Source organism: Gymnoscopelus microlampas (assembly GCF_963454915.1).
Source record: "Gymnoscopelus microlampas genome assembly, chromosome: 17".
Lineage (NCBI taxonomy): Eukaryota > Metazoa > Chordata > Actinopteri > Myctophiformes > Myctophidae > Gymnoscopelus > Gymnoscopelus microlampas.
Genome location: NC_139954.1, coordinates 22,859,807 through 22,874,990, shown reverse-complemented (window position 1 = coordinate 22,874,990; position 15,184 = coordinate 22,859,807). Strand labels below are relative to the sequence as shown.

The following is a 15,184-nucleotide window of genomic DNA, read 5'->3' as shown; positions in this document are numbered from 1 at the left end:
CAGTTCACTGACGTGTCATCAAAACCTATTGCTCTGAGCTTATTGATCATAATCGGGTGATTAACGGTGTCAAAAGCCTTCTGGAGGTCCAGCATGACCATGCCGCAATATTTGCCCTTTTCAATCTCTTGTTTGATAGAGTCGTTCAAATAGAGAAGGCATGTGTCAGTGGAGTGGTTTGTTCTGAAGCCAGATTGGAATTTGTAGATTAGATTTTTCTCGGCAAGATACTTGTCGACCTGTTCATAGACTATTTTTTCCATGACTTTCGAGATGGAGCTTAGAATAGAAATAGGGCGGTAGTTGCCAGGGTCTAATTGGTTTCCTTTTTTGAACAGAGGGGTCACCCTTGCTTTTTTGAAGTCAATGGGGACCTGTCCCTGTGTGGTGGAGAGGTTGAATATGTGGGTAATGATTGGAGCAATGGAGGCGGCTGAGTCTTTTAGAAATTTGGGGGGGATATTGTCGAGGCCTGTGGCTCTGTGTTGATGAAGAGCACTCAATTTTTTAAACACCTCTTCTGTTTTCACAGGGGAGAGTTTAAAGTCATCTTTGCAAACACCCTGTTTTTCGTAAAATGAGACAACATACTCCTCACCATATCTCCCAGAGTGTGGAGGAAGTTTTTCAACCAAATCTGAGGCTACGGTCGTGAAGAATATGTTGAGGATTTTACTCACTTCGTGTTTGGATGAAATGAGAGTGTCATTCACCTTGAGGCTTAAGTTTGAAAGCCTGGTTTTCAATTTTTTGCTGCAGCCTAGGAGGTTCTTGAGTAGCCTCCAAAGCTCTCGTGGTTTTTTTTGATTTTCCTCAATCTTGTCATCGAGGTAGCTTTTTTCTGCTAACAGGAGCATGCTATTTACCTTGTTTCTTAGCTTGTTTTTTTCCTTTTCAAGTTTAGCTACGTGGGATTCGAGACCTTTGTTAAAACATTTGGCTAGTTTGATCCTACTTTTATGAAGCTCAGAACACTTTTTGTCTCTGACTTTCATGGCAGTAAGGATGTCCGAATTCATCCATGGTACCGAGCGGGTTTTGACCCTGATGGTTTTCATGGGAGCCACACTGTCCAAAATTTGATTTAGACGCATACATATGCAAGCACACCCATCGTTTCCGTATCCGCTCCAAACCGGATCTGCAACCTTCAAAGTGAATTGAGCCTAATCTATCCTTGCGTCACCAGACTTTCCACCTCAAACCTCATCTAGTCGCACTAGTTTTGGACGAAATCCACAAAAGAAATGTGCATTATATTCTAACTTTAATGAATGATTAAGACTTAATTAATGGTTGAGTAAGGTAACCCCTGCACTATATAAAACGCCACAGATTGTAAATATTATCTAAGGTGTTTTGTACAATTAAGATGTGGATAATGTATTACCTTGGCCATTATACAAAGCCTGGATATTCAATTTGCCAAAGTAATCTCAATCTTGAATCATATTTGTATATTTAAGGTTATATAAAAATAAATAAAAATAACTATCTGCAGCCCTAAGACAGCCCAGTCTCAAATGTTTTGTTTTGTTTTATTAAACTTAAACCCTACATTTACAATTGTGGTATGTCTCAGAATCAAGCAGTGTGAATTAATTTAGTGTTCTCAAATTATTACATAATATTAACAGTTAAGCCTAATTTATATTTCATCATAAGACTGACACAAGTGAAAAAACTCAACACCCTGTCTTTCACTTGAACATAGGGTTCATAGTAACGTAGTAATTATTGGCAAGCTTGAAGCAATACAGTTGTGACTAAGGTAGGCAGGCTTTAGGGTCTTTTTGTGGAAATGTCAAACCATAAAAAAGTGACAGTGTGTACTTTGCGAAACAGAGAACCTGGTTTATTACCATTCAACTCCATCCACCACAGATATTACAGAGCAGATTCACAAGTATAAGCTTTTTTATATAACAGCAGCTGTTTTTGTCACACTCCTTTCCCAAGACCCCCCCACTCCCCCTGCCTCCTAATAGGGAAAAAGCATTACAGATTCACAATGATATCAATATTTGGTGTGAACACTAGCCCTCAAAACCTTCAGTAGTCACTCCTTGAAATATTATTAGTGAGTAGTTTCTTTTTTTTCTTCTTTTTTTTTTACATCTAGAATGGTTTGGTACCACTATCTTTTTTTATATGGAGATTTAAATGGGGTTCATAGCCACCATCATTCACTGCAGGTGCTGGGCTCTTTAATATTTCCAAAGAGAAGTGATCTGACTGACATTTTGGAGGGGGGAACACAACTGTGTCTACTGTATAAAAATGTACAGTGGCATTTATTGACATACATTCCATAGGTTAAACAGCTGCAAGATAGGAGGCACACCCAGTATTGCACTTCATTAAAAGTTCTGGCTCAAAACATAACCCAGAATATCAAACAAAACTGAAGTGGAGAGTAGCAACTTCGGAATACAGCTATTTTGGATACTATCATTATATACAAGATTAGATAAATCGTACACTATTTTCCTCCCAAACGTGACATTCTTAACAGTCTTATTAACCAACTCCTCTTTTAATTGTTTTGTCCGTCAACCCATGATGCACTTGACAGTGGAGAATACTGTACAGGATTACGAAAAAGTCAGTTTACATACAACAATATTTTAAATTTATAGTTAGGAAGCTGGAAATACGGCCTGTCTTGTTTTTTCTATCCACGTTCATCCACAGTTGCCTTTAAGCAAATTTATTTCAATGTTTAATCTTCAATATATTGTTACACTTCAGTGATCAGGAGGAGTGCAACGTCTATGGAAGCCGAGGGGATACAACGGCCGCATGCAAACACGTCACAAGTTTTTTTCCTTTTTTAATATTTTTTTCTTTATTCATTCAGTTTCTTCTTTATCCAAAAGAGCCGTGGCTCTTTCATGTTTATGGTAGATCCTGGACACTCGCGTTGGTAGAGGAGTGGATCTGAGGGCTTGTGGCTACGGTAGAAACCTGGTCCTGCGTCCAGGGCATTCTGACAACACAGGAGCCGAGCCCTGAGGCTGAGCTTCAGCAGCAGCCCAAAATCACAGTAGTTGAACAAGCTTTCAGTAAGGGTCTCTGGATGTCTAGAAGGTGTGGGCATTCCGGCATACTCCACAGCCCAAAGCAAACTCCTCCCCAGTGGGTGGGTGCACAACGTGCAGAGGGCACTCGGTACCCTCCAACTGCTTGCCTTTGGGACCTGTGATGGAAAGTACGATCATGAGAAAATAAATCTGTCTGTGCATCTTTGAATGCCTGTGAGCAACTGGTGGAGTTCCATGACAATATTTGAAAAGATTGGACCAGTGCGATTGCCAGGCCTGTCAATTATTACATAATCGCCTAATCACAATTATTTGAGATAATTGCCATTATTTCACACAACTGTCATAATCGTTTCCATGTTTAAAAATGTACATACATTTTGAAACGCTATTTCTTCCAAAAACTGTGGAAATAACAGATTTACAAGCTCACAACGCACTGCGATGCGATGCATTGTGAGTTTGTAGATCAGCTATTTCCAAGTATAAAGTTATAAAATATGCCTGTCATTTCTTTGTTATTTGTCCTATCTGTCCTAATCTTGGCAAACAGAAATGTAATTTTGATTTAGATGTTGCAATGTTCAATGCCAAAAACACAATTAAAAAGTGAATTGTAAAAACAATTGATCGTCAAGTAAAGTTTCATGATCGTAACAGCCATCATTGTTACACATACCTGCAGGGCAATGGGGTAATTCCTCCTTGGGGACACTGGTCATCCTTTGGAAGTCATCATGGCAGGCGTTGCAAAAGTGTGTGGTACCAAAGCAGAAGAAAACAGCCACCGAGCAGCAGTATCTGCATTTATACTCGAGGAAGTCTGTGCCATGCTTGGAGCACATCTAGCAAAGAACAAACAAATTGGAAAATTAAGAAAACATGGAATAATTTGAATTACTCCAAGTCCAAAAAAGCCACATGACGTTATAGTTGAGGTTTAACCAGGCTTCCTTTAACCCACCTGAGCCCTGGAGACATCAGAGCATGCTCCACATATCAGTTCACTGGGGTCATAGTCATCTCCTTGTCCTGCCTCTGCATCACAGCGTGCCTCTCCTCCAAAGTACGCCTGCAGATGAGGAAAGCGCCATCAGTCAACACCACATTTAATGGACTGCATATATATTGCGAATTTTCTAGGCTTTTCTCACCACTCAAAAGCCCTTTAAAATGTACATCATATTCCCCCTCCACACACTGCCATGGTGGAACACCATTACACATTCAGTGGTACACGTTCATACACCAACAGCAGGGGTAACCATGCATGGCACCAACCTGCTCATCGGCAGCAGTTAGGGGTTCAGTATCTTGCTCAAGGACACTTCGGCACGCACCCAGGAGGAGCCGGGATCGAACCGGGAATCTTCCAACTCCCAGGCGACCGCACTACCTTCTGAGCCGCTGCTGCCCCTTCACAGCCTTTGTCATTGTACATGTCATAGTACATGATTGTTCATACGGTACCTTTTTGCACTTGTAGCAGACATAGTATGCATATCTGTTCATAGCAAAGCCTGCAGGGTCATTGTGGAACCGTGCTCCTGGAGTGGTGATTGCTTCACTCTTATGGAGGCCCTCATACTCCAGCCTCATCAAAGCCTTTCTCCTTACATCTTCATAAAGCTCCTTAATGGGGTCTAGCAGGTCCTTAATAACCGAGTGATTGATTTTGTTCTGGAGGAAATGAATGAGGGAAAAAGTGCTATTGTTCAGCATCCCAGAGGCATACTGGATATTTTCACATGCTGAACACAAACAGTGACAATCAATGACATTTCACTGAATAATCAATATGGTACAATGAGAGACTACACAGGTTTTCTTTTTTAACAAAGCTTAACAAAATAAGGCTAAACCAATTTCAAGGCATGGTGAATACAGTGTCAAGCCCTTTATTCCCTGGTTAAAGGAGCACGTCACCTATTTTCAACATTATCTTCATATAATTGGTCCTCACTAATGCTCATTATAAGATACCATAACCATGTCTGTCTACTCCCTTGAGATGGGCTGAGGACAATTCAGAAACCTGCCAACCAATGACATCATTGGTGGGGATTCCAAGATAATATATAGAAAGTATTGTTCTTGCATCAATAAAAAGTAAAATGAAATAAAGTCTGAAATTACTAAACCTGCCTACCAATGATGTCACTGGATGGATATGAGATACGGTTGAAAATGGGTGAAGTGCTCCTTTAAGCTAATACTCCCACTAGGTACATTACCTTGCAAATAGGACATTAATCCCACTAGGTTCATGGTAGCACATTACCTTGCAAATAGGACATGACATGAATCCAAATGTGATCCGGGGTCCAAGCCAGCGGTTGTCGAGGACACGGCGAGTGCACTGAAGGTGGAACACGTGACTGCAGTCCAACTGGGAAACAAAGCAATGGAGTTGAATGCATGAGAACACTGGGCTGTGTCGCCAAGCTCTTAGAATGTACGGATAACACAGTAAAGTCCCGAGTGTTCATTTAACTCTGAGAGTGTAAAAATATACTCTTGTGTGTAGGACCACATTTACCTGCACTGCAGGAGCAGCAGAGAGCGCCTCCGTGAAGCATATCATGCACATGTCATCTGCATCTTGTTTTAGACAGCCAGTGCTCTTGTCGCAGCCATGCAGACATGGCAGGCAGCTCTCCTCATTCTTAACTCCACCACACGGGTGTCCACAGGGATGGGTCTTGCTGCATGCCAGCTTGGCATACTCCTAAAATAAGACAACATGACAGGATTGGAGATGCTTACAAAATACCACAGAGTTGAACTTTTGAGCGTGGTTTGCTGTGTTGACCAGACTACAGACAAGAATTAAGTGCGTATTACTATTGTGCAGACTACTGTACATGTCTGCACAATAGTACAAGGGGCAATGTTTGGTACCTGGCAGTCCGGGTCTGAACAGACACTACCCACGGCAGAGAGTTCTGTTCCATTCCTCGTTCCACAGAACCTGCAGGCATCCGAGCTACTGGAGGCTGGTTTACCTACACAAATATATGGGTTTGTTATAAAAAAGATAGTACAACATACATGCAAAACTAAAAGTTAACTCCTTTGTTCGCATGTAATTAAGCTGATGGATCCGCAATAGAGTCCACCCCATGTGCAACAGCTAGGGAAGTGCAACCAGACCATGCAATAATAAAAACAGCATGCTTTGTGTGGTTATGTATATATACAGTATATGTACATAATGTAGGCGAATAATGTGGCAAATGGGAAGCTGTTTTGGACGCAAAACAATGTTCTGCAGACAAAGTATTAACTCAACACAAGGGAAACTGAGTGAGGGAGTTGACAGGAAGAAGACCACTGTGAAAACATCTAGGCAGCAAAGTCTGGACTCTGGAGCTGAAGAGACAAAGACATTGAGGTCTAGCCATTTCAAAACTATAGTCTCATAGAGAGGGGTTCAACAGGAGTCTCTGTTACCTGTGTGCTCTCTGAACTCCACCATCGCCTTCATGGTCTTGGAGTCAGCCAACGCCATGAGCCAGAAGAGCTTGGTCCTCCCACATCCCTCATGGAGGTCCACTTTGATCGCCTCCTCTTCCTCTTTGAACACCTGAACCAATCGAGAAGAAGAAATTTAAACACGACAATGTACTTCAACATTTATATGATACGTAAGGGAGAGTGCCCTTTTCAGGTAGATGCTGATCACGAACCTGTCTCTGGTGAGAGCGTGTGCGTCGGTGCAGATGTAGGAAGCGGTCACAGTCAGTACAAAGGTTACCGCACATGTTACACAGAATAATGGCTGCTGTCTCGCCATCATCGTGGTTGTCGCACATGGGCTGTTTATGGAAAAAGAACACAACGGTGTGTTATTTGTCTGATGGTCTGCCAGCATCCCAATATTATGCCTATAATTATTATTCCTCTACAGCGTAGCTGTTATAGAGGTGTTCTGCTTCTGCGGTTTTTACCATCTGTTTCTGCTGGCCGTCTTTGCCCATCCAGCGTCCGGAGGACAGCCTGTCTACATGGTCCTGGTCCAGCACGCACAGCGAGGCCAGGGCAAGCCACAGCTGAGACAGAGAAAAGTAAAGGCCAAGTGATTAACATAGACACACTCAAACACAAGCAGACATATGTCTGTGTACTATGTGAACTGAGGTCATACCCTGGTGGTGGCTATACAGCGCACAGGAGAGCGATGTTCCTCCTCCATTTTAGTCAGTGCAATGATGGTCTCTGCAATGGCATTCTTTGTGACTCTGGACCACGCATCTGAGAGGTGTCCCTAAAAACAAAACAATAAAAAAGGTTATTAAACCCACTCTAGCAATATTTATATATTAAATGGAAAACATTAATGGTGAAGATGATTGCATGTTAATTTATTAACTTTGAAGTGACAATGCAATGTTCAAACCAGGTGTTGCTAACTCACCGCTGCCATGTCTTTCACCAGCTTTATGATAATCTCAGCAATCTGTGGAGGTGTAGAGCCCTTCATCCACCAATGGCTCTCCCCTCTGCGGATGTAACTGGACATGGTAGACAGCAGAGACCAGGTTAAAAACATACTATATATATTTAACAGATCAGTCAAATATCTATAATTGATTTGATCTTATAGGATATCTGAATTCTCAAAGAAATGTAGCAGAAATACACCAACCTGGAGTTGAAGATCATGGGCAGGGTGACAGTGGTGACTCCCTTGCCCGCAGCCATACCAGCTGTACCCACAATGGTGGTCCCTTTGGCTTTCAGCTGCACAGTGAGGGCCTTAGCGATGCAGCCCAGGAACATGTCAAGGATGCCAAGCTTGTTCCAGTCGCCCTTCTCCGTGGAGTGGATGATGTCGCTGATGTCTGCTGGCGGCAGGGACTTCACGCCAATGATGCTGGCAAGGCGCACGGGTGTCACCTCTGGAAGGACTCGCCTGAGCAGTGATGTCACCTAAGCATGGGATAAAATGGTGTCAGGCTGAGATGTTTACCCAAGACATGGAATAAAACTTTACAATTAGTCAAGTTGATTTGAAGAGTACATTTCCCGCACAATAAACTCAATGGTCTTCACATCAAAGGACAATAAACAAAATACAGTATGTACCTGTACACACAGATATACTAAGTACAGTATAGAACCCTTCACCCTCCCACCCAAATAAAATACAGCATTTATAGCCCCCAACATTAACCACCTCCACCTCACACATACATCCCCACAGGATACAGCAATGCCCCAATCCCGCCAACCACACACACATACTAGCTAACCAAAGGAAAACATCACAACAGAGGGATTTAGGTTGAAAATCTGCAAAGTTTCCCTTTACGTCTGCTTTTAAAAGATGAGTTGTGGCAGATCTCAGGTGGTCAGGCAATTTGTTCCAGAGAGTAGGACCACAACGAATACACCTTCACCAGAACCAGATTTGATTCTAGGTAAAGTTAAGATTGTCTGATTGGCTTACACAGTCTGATTGGCTTACACATAGGCAGTGAGCAGGTCGGAGTTAAACCATTTAGCGGGGCCAGAATCCAAATAAGTTCAAACCGGAGGTTAATGATCTACTAACTTCATTGTTTGGATCTCAATTTGTGAGTGCTTGTATAAATATTCAATATCCCCACCTGTCTCTGTACTCGCGGCGAAGCGGTGTGCAGCAGAGAAAACAGGTCCTGCATGAGCGTTAGCTGCTGAGCCAGGTACTGGCGGCCCACATTGGAGCCACTGAGAGCCAGGACCATGGACAGAAGCTCGAAGCAGTAGGCATCCGAGGAGGCATCATCGTCACTAGGTTGGGAGTTGGCGTTCTCCTTGCTGGAAATGGCGTGCTCCCACTCCTCTCTCACACGTGTGGCTTCCATACGGATGGCCTGGACAATGTGTGCACACACCTGAGGAGGGAGAGAAATTTGTTTATGAGCTTAAAGCAGCACTATATAACTTTCCTCTTCTACCCCAGATTCGAACCCAGTTTCCGGCACGAGTGCTGACATTTTTTACTATTGAGCTAATAGAGCCGACCTGCTTGCTTGGGAGACACATATAATCAGGTCAAAATTTGTGTCGGAGACATGACCTTTGACAGGATAATGAAATTCATGTGTAACGGAGGGAGGAAAAGTGGAGATGAGAACTTTAGGCGCAGCGCAGCCATCAAGGTGGCAACCACTCGTCTCTGTAGCAAAACAACATCTCAGACATTTTGTTCACTTGCCATGTGTAAGGGGACCTTTACTTGTTTTAACTGGAATGTGTGGAGACGTCTACTGACCTGTTTCTGCAGGTTGGTTAGTTTGCTCCTGCTGAAGATGATTCCAACCATGTGCTCTTTTAGGTCGGCATCAGATGGTGCCTGGTGAAAAGGATACATATAGTACGTCAAATCAAGAGATTGTCAATGCACTGAAAGTATGATTAACCACATAACAGTTAACCACTTAAACCCTACATACTTTGTTGACCACAGGCCCCATGGGGTCTACTAGGCCGCCTCGTATTTCCCCTCTACACTTAATCCCTTTGCCGAAAATAGCTACATGCCCAAAACACATTGCAACATTGTGAGCTTGTAGATCTGACATTTTCTGCAAATGTTCGCCCCCAGAATAGGGACGCTAGGGTTCATGTGATTAAAACTCTACTGGTGCAGTGCAGACCTTGTCTTCTCCTTCAGGTGACGAAAGCAGGTTCTTCTCTTCCTGTTCTGGAGTTGGTTCTGCATCTCCACAGATCAGCTTCCCAAACACCTGAACGTACAAGACAGGTAGACTGTTTATCACAGATTCAAGCTGAATGCAACCTTTGCTAAAAGCATAATAGGCAAACATTTTGCAAAAAAATACTGAGGGGGGAAGTATAGAGCCCTGGGGTACCCCTGTAAAAGTATATAAGTATATATATGTATATAAAGTGGTTAAATATTAGCAAGCACACAATTATAAACACTCAAAGAAAGAAACTGGAATGGTTATCTTCATCTAAGCAGCTGGATAAAGACAGACTGGCGGATGGACAGACCTGTGAGGTGATGAGGCGGAACACTCGCAGCGTCTCTGCCTCACAGTTCTTCTGCTGGGCGACGCTGGCAGAGATCTGCCCTGCGATCTTGATGCTCTCACCCTCCTTCCAGCCCAGCACCTTCACCTGCCTCACCCTCAGAGTGTTCTCTGGGCCCTTCAGCTCCACCTTGATCACATGGTGATCCCCACCAGGGAGCTCGCTCGTCACCCAGCCCATGTGACGAGAGTCTAGGTCAACCTGGAAGTGAAGTGAGGCAAATATCAGCTTATATCGGCACAAGCCTCTTTGTTGGTGTGGTCGAGATTCAAATAGTGTAGAATTCCTCACACTCAATGTAGCTCCATTTAGAGTATTTCAATTACCAATGTTTCGACAAGCTGTCCTCACAAGTTGTCTATATCATCTGATGGAAGACAACTTGTCAAAACATTGGTTATTAAAATAATCAAAATGGAGATACATCGAGTGTGCAGTATTCTTCCCTATTTAATTCAATTCTTACTCCACCATATAAGTTCCTTTGCTTTAAAAACAAGGCAATGTGAAACCTAGCATGTATGACTGGACTTTGGGCAATGTGCAACATTTTAGGCAATTTGTTAGAAGGATAGTCAGTGATATGACTATCAATTTTCTGCAGTGGTCCTACTACTTGTTGTGTAATGAAGTAGCATATCACATGACATGGTTAATCTGCGTTTGATTAAAAACTACAATACATATTACACCAGTGAACCAGACATCCCCCAGTAACAATCCCATCCGGATAGAGCTCTACAGTACAATGACATTATAGTGAAACCATGATGAATAGATCCATATGTACCTATAACATACCTATAAATGAGTAATTTATTTACAGACATTTTATTAGAAAATTAAATGTACATATTCTGAGTTCTGACAAAGGAGCATCAATTGACACTGACTGAATGTGGCCTGTGACAATATCCATGGCAAAAAGTTATATCAATCACACTATATACCATGGCTTCTGTGTAGCGGCGCTGTCTGTGGTGCTGAAATGGTCAGTATTACTAAGGTTATCACGGACCATGCATTTCTTTATTTCAATCCCCAGAAGCTGCCTGCTAGGTAGAAGCTACTCTTCCTGGTGTCACAACAAAAGATTACGTAACAGGACATATCACACGTAACAAAGCTCGTAGAGGCTTCTACTGACGGTGACGTTCACCATGCCAGCTTCCAACAGAAAGCTTAAGAGCCAAGCTTTTGGGTCTAAAAAGTAAATCATCAACTAGAATATTGGACTAGTTTGAAGCTTCTGGGGAAGATGGCGTGTGACATCTGCTGATCACTCGCTTTCCCATTCTATGTTCAGCAATGCTACCATTGGAGAGGACATTTTGTCTTTCAAAATGAAGGCATGGTTTCAGTTTGGTCTGACTAAATACAATGTCAATTTTGGTACCCAGCCAGTCATGAGCCACATTGTTTAATGCGTTCTTCTGTACAAGTAACTGAATGCATTACTCAAATTGTCAACAGTTGTATGCAGACACAGCATACCTCAACTGCCGACCACAGTGTGCCAGATTGCAGGGCCAAACTTGTATTATGTATATTTGTATCGTTGTTTGTCCAGATGTTTGAATGTTTATGAGCCACAATGGAAACAAGACAAGTCTTTGGCTTTTTTTGTGATTATTAATTTGGGCTTGTTTTACATACTGCTGTACTTTTAAAACATTCAATAACATTCAATCAATCAACCAACTGTTCTTCCTGATGAGAAACAGTTCCTTTAGCATGTGTAACAGGATGCTGCCGATGTTCCAGCAGTCTGTTGTGGCCAGCGTCCTCTTTTCTAGGCTAGGTGTCAACTAATGATTTTTTATTTTTAGTAGCCTAGGACATGTACACAGGCTAATAGCACAAGGTCTGCAGTTGACAGGCCTCTGAGAATAGACTACACCCCATAGCCTGGAGGTATGATTACTCTAGTTTTGATTGCCTTGTCCATTCCATTGTTAGGTCAACTAGCTGACCAGTGGCGTAACTGTCTGTCTGCCATAGGCCAGCAGTTATTTCCTGGTAGGAAATGCTTTGATGCAAACGTATTCTTTAAACTCCGCTTCAAACGCTGGATGCAGAGATAGGCCCCAGTCTCTTGGCAGTGCATAATCCACTAAAACAGAGGCTATATGGGTTATTCCACCCCGGACTTCTTCACTGTGAAGTCAAAGGAACATCAAATGCCCCGTACCTGTTTGATTCTGCAGAGGTCCTCTATCGCTTTTCCACACAGGACTGTCATTGATGTGACTTTGTTCTGTGGAGAAGACAAATAGAAATCAGAAAATGAAATACAAAATCAGGAAGGAAACTAAAATAAACATAATTTACAACACGTTAACAACTTCATTTTGTCATTGAAGCCACCATCACATTTATGATACGTTCCCTAAATGACAGCCGCCACCCACCCACCGTCCCCACTGACCACTCACCCCGATGTCTCTTGAGTTGTCCACATGGACGGACACGTAGGAGGCGTTGATGCCTTTGACACAGTTGATTGTGATGCTCTTGGTCTTGTTCTTGTCTTCGTCTCCGGACTCCCAGAAAGTCTCGGTGGAGCCGTCTGTCAGGCTGCCAATCATGGCAGGACGACTGGATGTCTTGATGTCCACCACGCTGGTCAGATCCTTCAGACACGTCACCAGACAGAGGTCCTACCAACACACAGAGAGCTTAGCATCACATCTGCACACGTCATGTGCTAAAACAGTGATTTTCATGCATGCATATGTTGACATTAGTGGGAATAATTGGGTTTGAATAAACATGACTACCGAGTGAAAGGCTGGGGTCACCTGGTTCATTGCTTCGTAGCCTGACTGCACACTGATATTGAAGCTCTCTTCACTGTCTCCATCATCTGACTTGGACAGGATGTTGTTGATGTGATGGAAAACGTTGCTCTGGTGGAGGAATTGATGGTCTGACTGCTTGAACTTAAGACTCCAGCACCTGACAGAGATAAATATGCTTTAGATTCTCATACAATGGAAAACTAGTTTTAAACTGTCAAGCAAACAGGTTATTCACTTTTTGAATTAATGTGCAGGCAGACTCTTGCATGATGTGTCATTTGTCAACCATTTAACTATTCTGAAGTCTAACAAAGGTCAGAGCAGCCAAACCATCACATTGTTTTACTGTGTTAATGATTTATTAGCATTGCCATAGTCTTTTTTTTTTCACGGATAGAGTTGGAACCTTCAAAATGCTTAATTGGTTCTCGTACAATTCTACTTTCTACATAAAACACAATTCTAATTTTACAAGTGTATTTAAGTGATTTGGACTATATGAGCCTCAATATGCTGTCAAATTGTAAAAATCCTTGGTGTTACAAACAGTACCGGAGAGCCATCTGTTGAAGGGAGCTGCCACTAGGAAGTGACATCATGAGGTCAGAGATGGTCTGGAGGAGGCGGTGGAAGGTGTGGGGGAGGGGGTGGGCCGCCTCCCCAGCGATCACGATGTCCGATAGAGGGTGTTCACACACACCGAGGTCTCTCTCCTGTGTGGAAATAATTTTGTGGAACAATAATTTAAAACACTACAGAACATGAACAAAGCATGACAAATGCAGCACTGATAATTAGCTTGGTTCTAAATTAAAAAAAAAAAAAAGTCTACTGACCACCATCACCTGCTCCACATTTTCCTTGTTCCCTTTGTTCTCATCCTCTTCCTCCTCCTCAGGTTCAAAGGGTGACGGGGTGAGAGACGCTACAAAATGCCAAAGGATGTCATGCAGTGACGTGGTCTGGATCACATTACACAGCAGCCAGTTGAATGCCTATGGGGAAGAATGAGATTAAATCTTACTAATTAGTCCTACCACATTGTTTACACATGAAACAAACCTGTAATGGTAAGATACCATCTCTAATTATGGCCACACACAACCGGCACAGAGATGAACAAACGACAGCCAGCTAATTACCGACGACCTTGGTTCATTGATGTATAATTAGGACTGATTGTTAACAGTTTCACACGCACAAGCATGAACCTGATGAAATGAGAGACGCCAACAAAACAGACAGCTGTACCTCCATGGCAAAGACCCTGCAGGCAGATTTCCGCAGTGCGTGTTTCATGGCCACCTCCAGGCCCTCCAGGTCATGGTGCTGGATGACGAAGGCCAGGACAGGCCACTGAAAGTTCCTCTCCCCCTTACTGAGGGAACCGTGGGCCGAGATCAGCCGGGACAGCTCCGGAGATGGATGGCGCAGCAGAGAGGAGCCCACTTCTGGATGGATGGAGGAGGGTGTAAGTCAGCAATACTGTACACAACGCTTTTGCTGGACAAATACCACACATCTCTAAAAGTAACTTTTCAGTGAATTACAAAAATAACATTTATTTTCCTATTAACTTTGATCCATATTTATATTTCACTGGCCCAATAAATTGACTCAGTACAAGTCATTCATTAAACTTTCATTAACATTAAAGCTATTTAGAGCTCGCTCACTAATTTCCTTGATGAAAATTACTGATAATTTAGCTCACCTGCATCACCACTGTGGACCCTGCGTCTGGGTACGGCTTTGATTCGGGCTGGTGAGGCTGAGTGCTGTTTATCGTACTCAGAGGCTACTACTGAGTAAGACCTTTGGAACACTGTACGCTTGGCTGTGTCGCTGTCTGTGATTGGGCTCGTCTCCAGACTGAAGAAAATAAAAGTTTATAAATATAGTGTAAATGAATACTGAAGACATTAGAATTCTAATTTATTTCTTGATGTAGGATAAAGGGGAAAATGCTTCAGTCATGCAAGTGGCAGGGAAAGAGACATGCCCACAAGTCATAATTTGTGTTACCTGGGAGGCATGGATTTCATGTTGCTCTCTGGTTCTTCAAACACATTGGGACAGGCGTCAGGGGTGACTGAGATGTAGGGGGCAGGAACCGAGGTCGAGCGAAGGTACCTCATCTCATCTTGGAAAAGGTTGTCATCTTGGTAAGCGCCAAAGTTCTCTGTGTGTTGCCTGCAAGTTTAACGTTTTTCGTTTTTAACTTGAATCACCACACACACTAACATTTTCAATACGTACATCATAACATCTAACAATACTACTAAATGTGTGAAA

The 15,184-nt window shown here is 42.8% G+C and overlaps 1 protein-coding gene across 25 annotated transcripts in view; it reads right to left on the bottom strand.

Annotated features, from left to right (window-relative positions):
• Nucleotides 1–1,516: 1,516 nt before the first annotated feature.
• mycbp2 (MYC binding protein 2) overlaps nt 1,517–15,184 on the bottom strand; it is an 80,873-nt gene continuing 67,205 nt past the window's right edge. For 19 of the 25 annotated variants that reach the window (XM_084083664.1, XM_084083667.1, XM_084083669.1 and 16 more), the window contains 25 exons: nt 14,915–15,082; nt 14,604–14,761; nt 14,141–14,340; nt 13,726–13,884; nt 13,442–13,602; nt 12,869–13,046; nt 12,524–12,748; nt 12,280–12,345; nt 10,050–10,289; nt 9,689–9,778; nt 9,304–9,384; nt 8,657–8,923; nt 7,693–7,976; nt 7,462–7,558; nt 7,192–7,311; nt 6,995–7,096; nt 6,734–6,862; nt 6,498–6,630; nt 5,946–6,049; nt 5,584–5,772; nt 5,326–5,433; nt 4,515–4,724; nt 4,009–4,116; nt 3,724–3,889; nt 1,517–3,199 (listed from right to left, as the gene is read on the bottom strand). In XM_084083664.1, coding sequence (XP_083939790.1) covers nt 3,084–3,199; nt 3,724–3,889; nt 4,009–4,116; nt 4,515–4,724; nt 5,326–5,433; nt 5,584–5,772; nt 5,946–6,049; nt 6,498–6,630; nt 6,734–6,862; nt 6,995–7,096; nt 7,192–7,311; nt 7,462–7,558; nt 7,693–7,976; nt 8,657–8,923; nt 9,304–9,384; nt 9,689–9,778; nt 10,050–10,289; nt 12,280–12,345; nt 12,524–12,748; nt 12,869–13,046; nt 13,442–13,602; nt 13,726–13,884; nt 14,141–14,340; nt 14,604–14,761; nt 14,915–15,082 — 3,859 coding nt within the window. In that variant the 3' untranslated portion in view covers nt 1,517–3,083. The remainder of the gene's footprint in view (nt 3,200–3,723; nt 3,890–4,008; nt 4,117–4,514; nt 4,725–5,325; nt 5,434–5,583; nt 5,773–5,945; nt 6,050–6,497; nt 6,631–6,733; nt 6,863–6,994; nt 7,097–7,191; nt 7,312–7,461; nt 7,559–7,692; nt 7,977–8,656; nt 8,924–9,303; nt 9,385–9,688; nt 9,779–10,049; nt 10,290–12,279; nt 12,346–12,523; nt 12,749–12,868; nt 13,047–13,441; nt 13,603–13,725; nt 13,885–14,140; nt 14,341–14,603; nt 14,762–14,914; nt 15,083–15,184) is intronic. The other 6 variants (XM_084083682.1, XM_084083680.1, XM_084083681.1 and 3 more) reach the window with 2 other exon arrangements.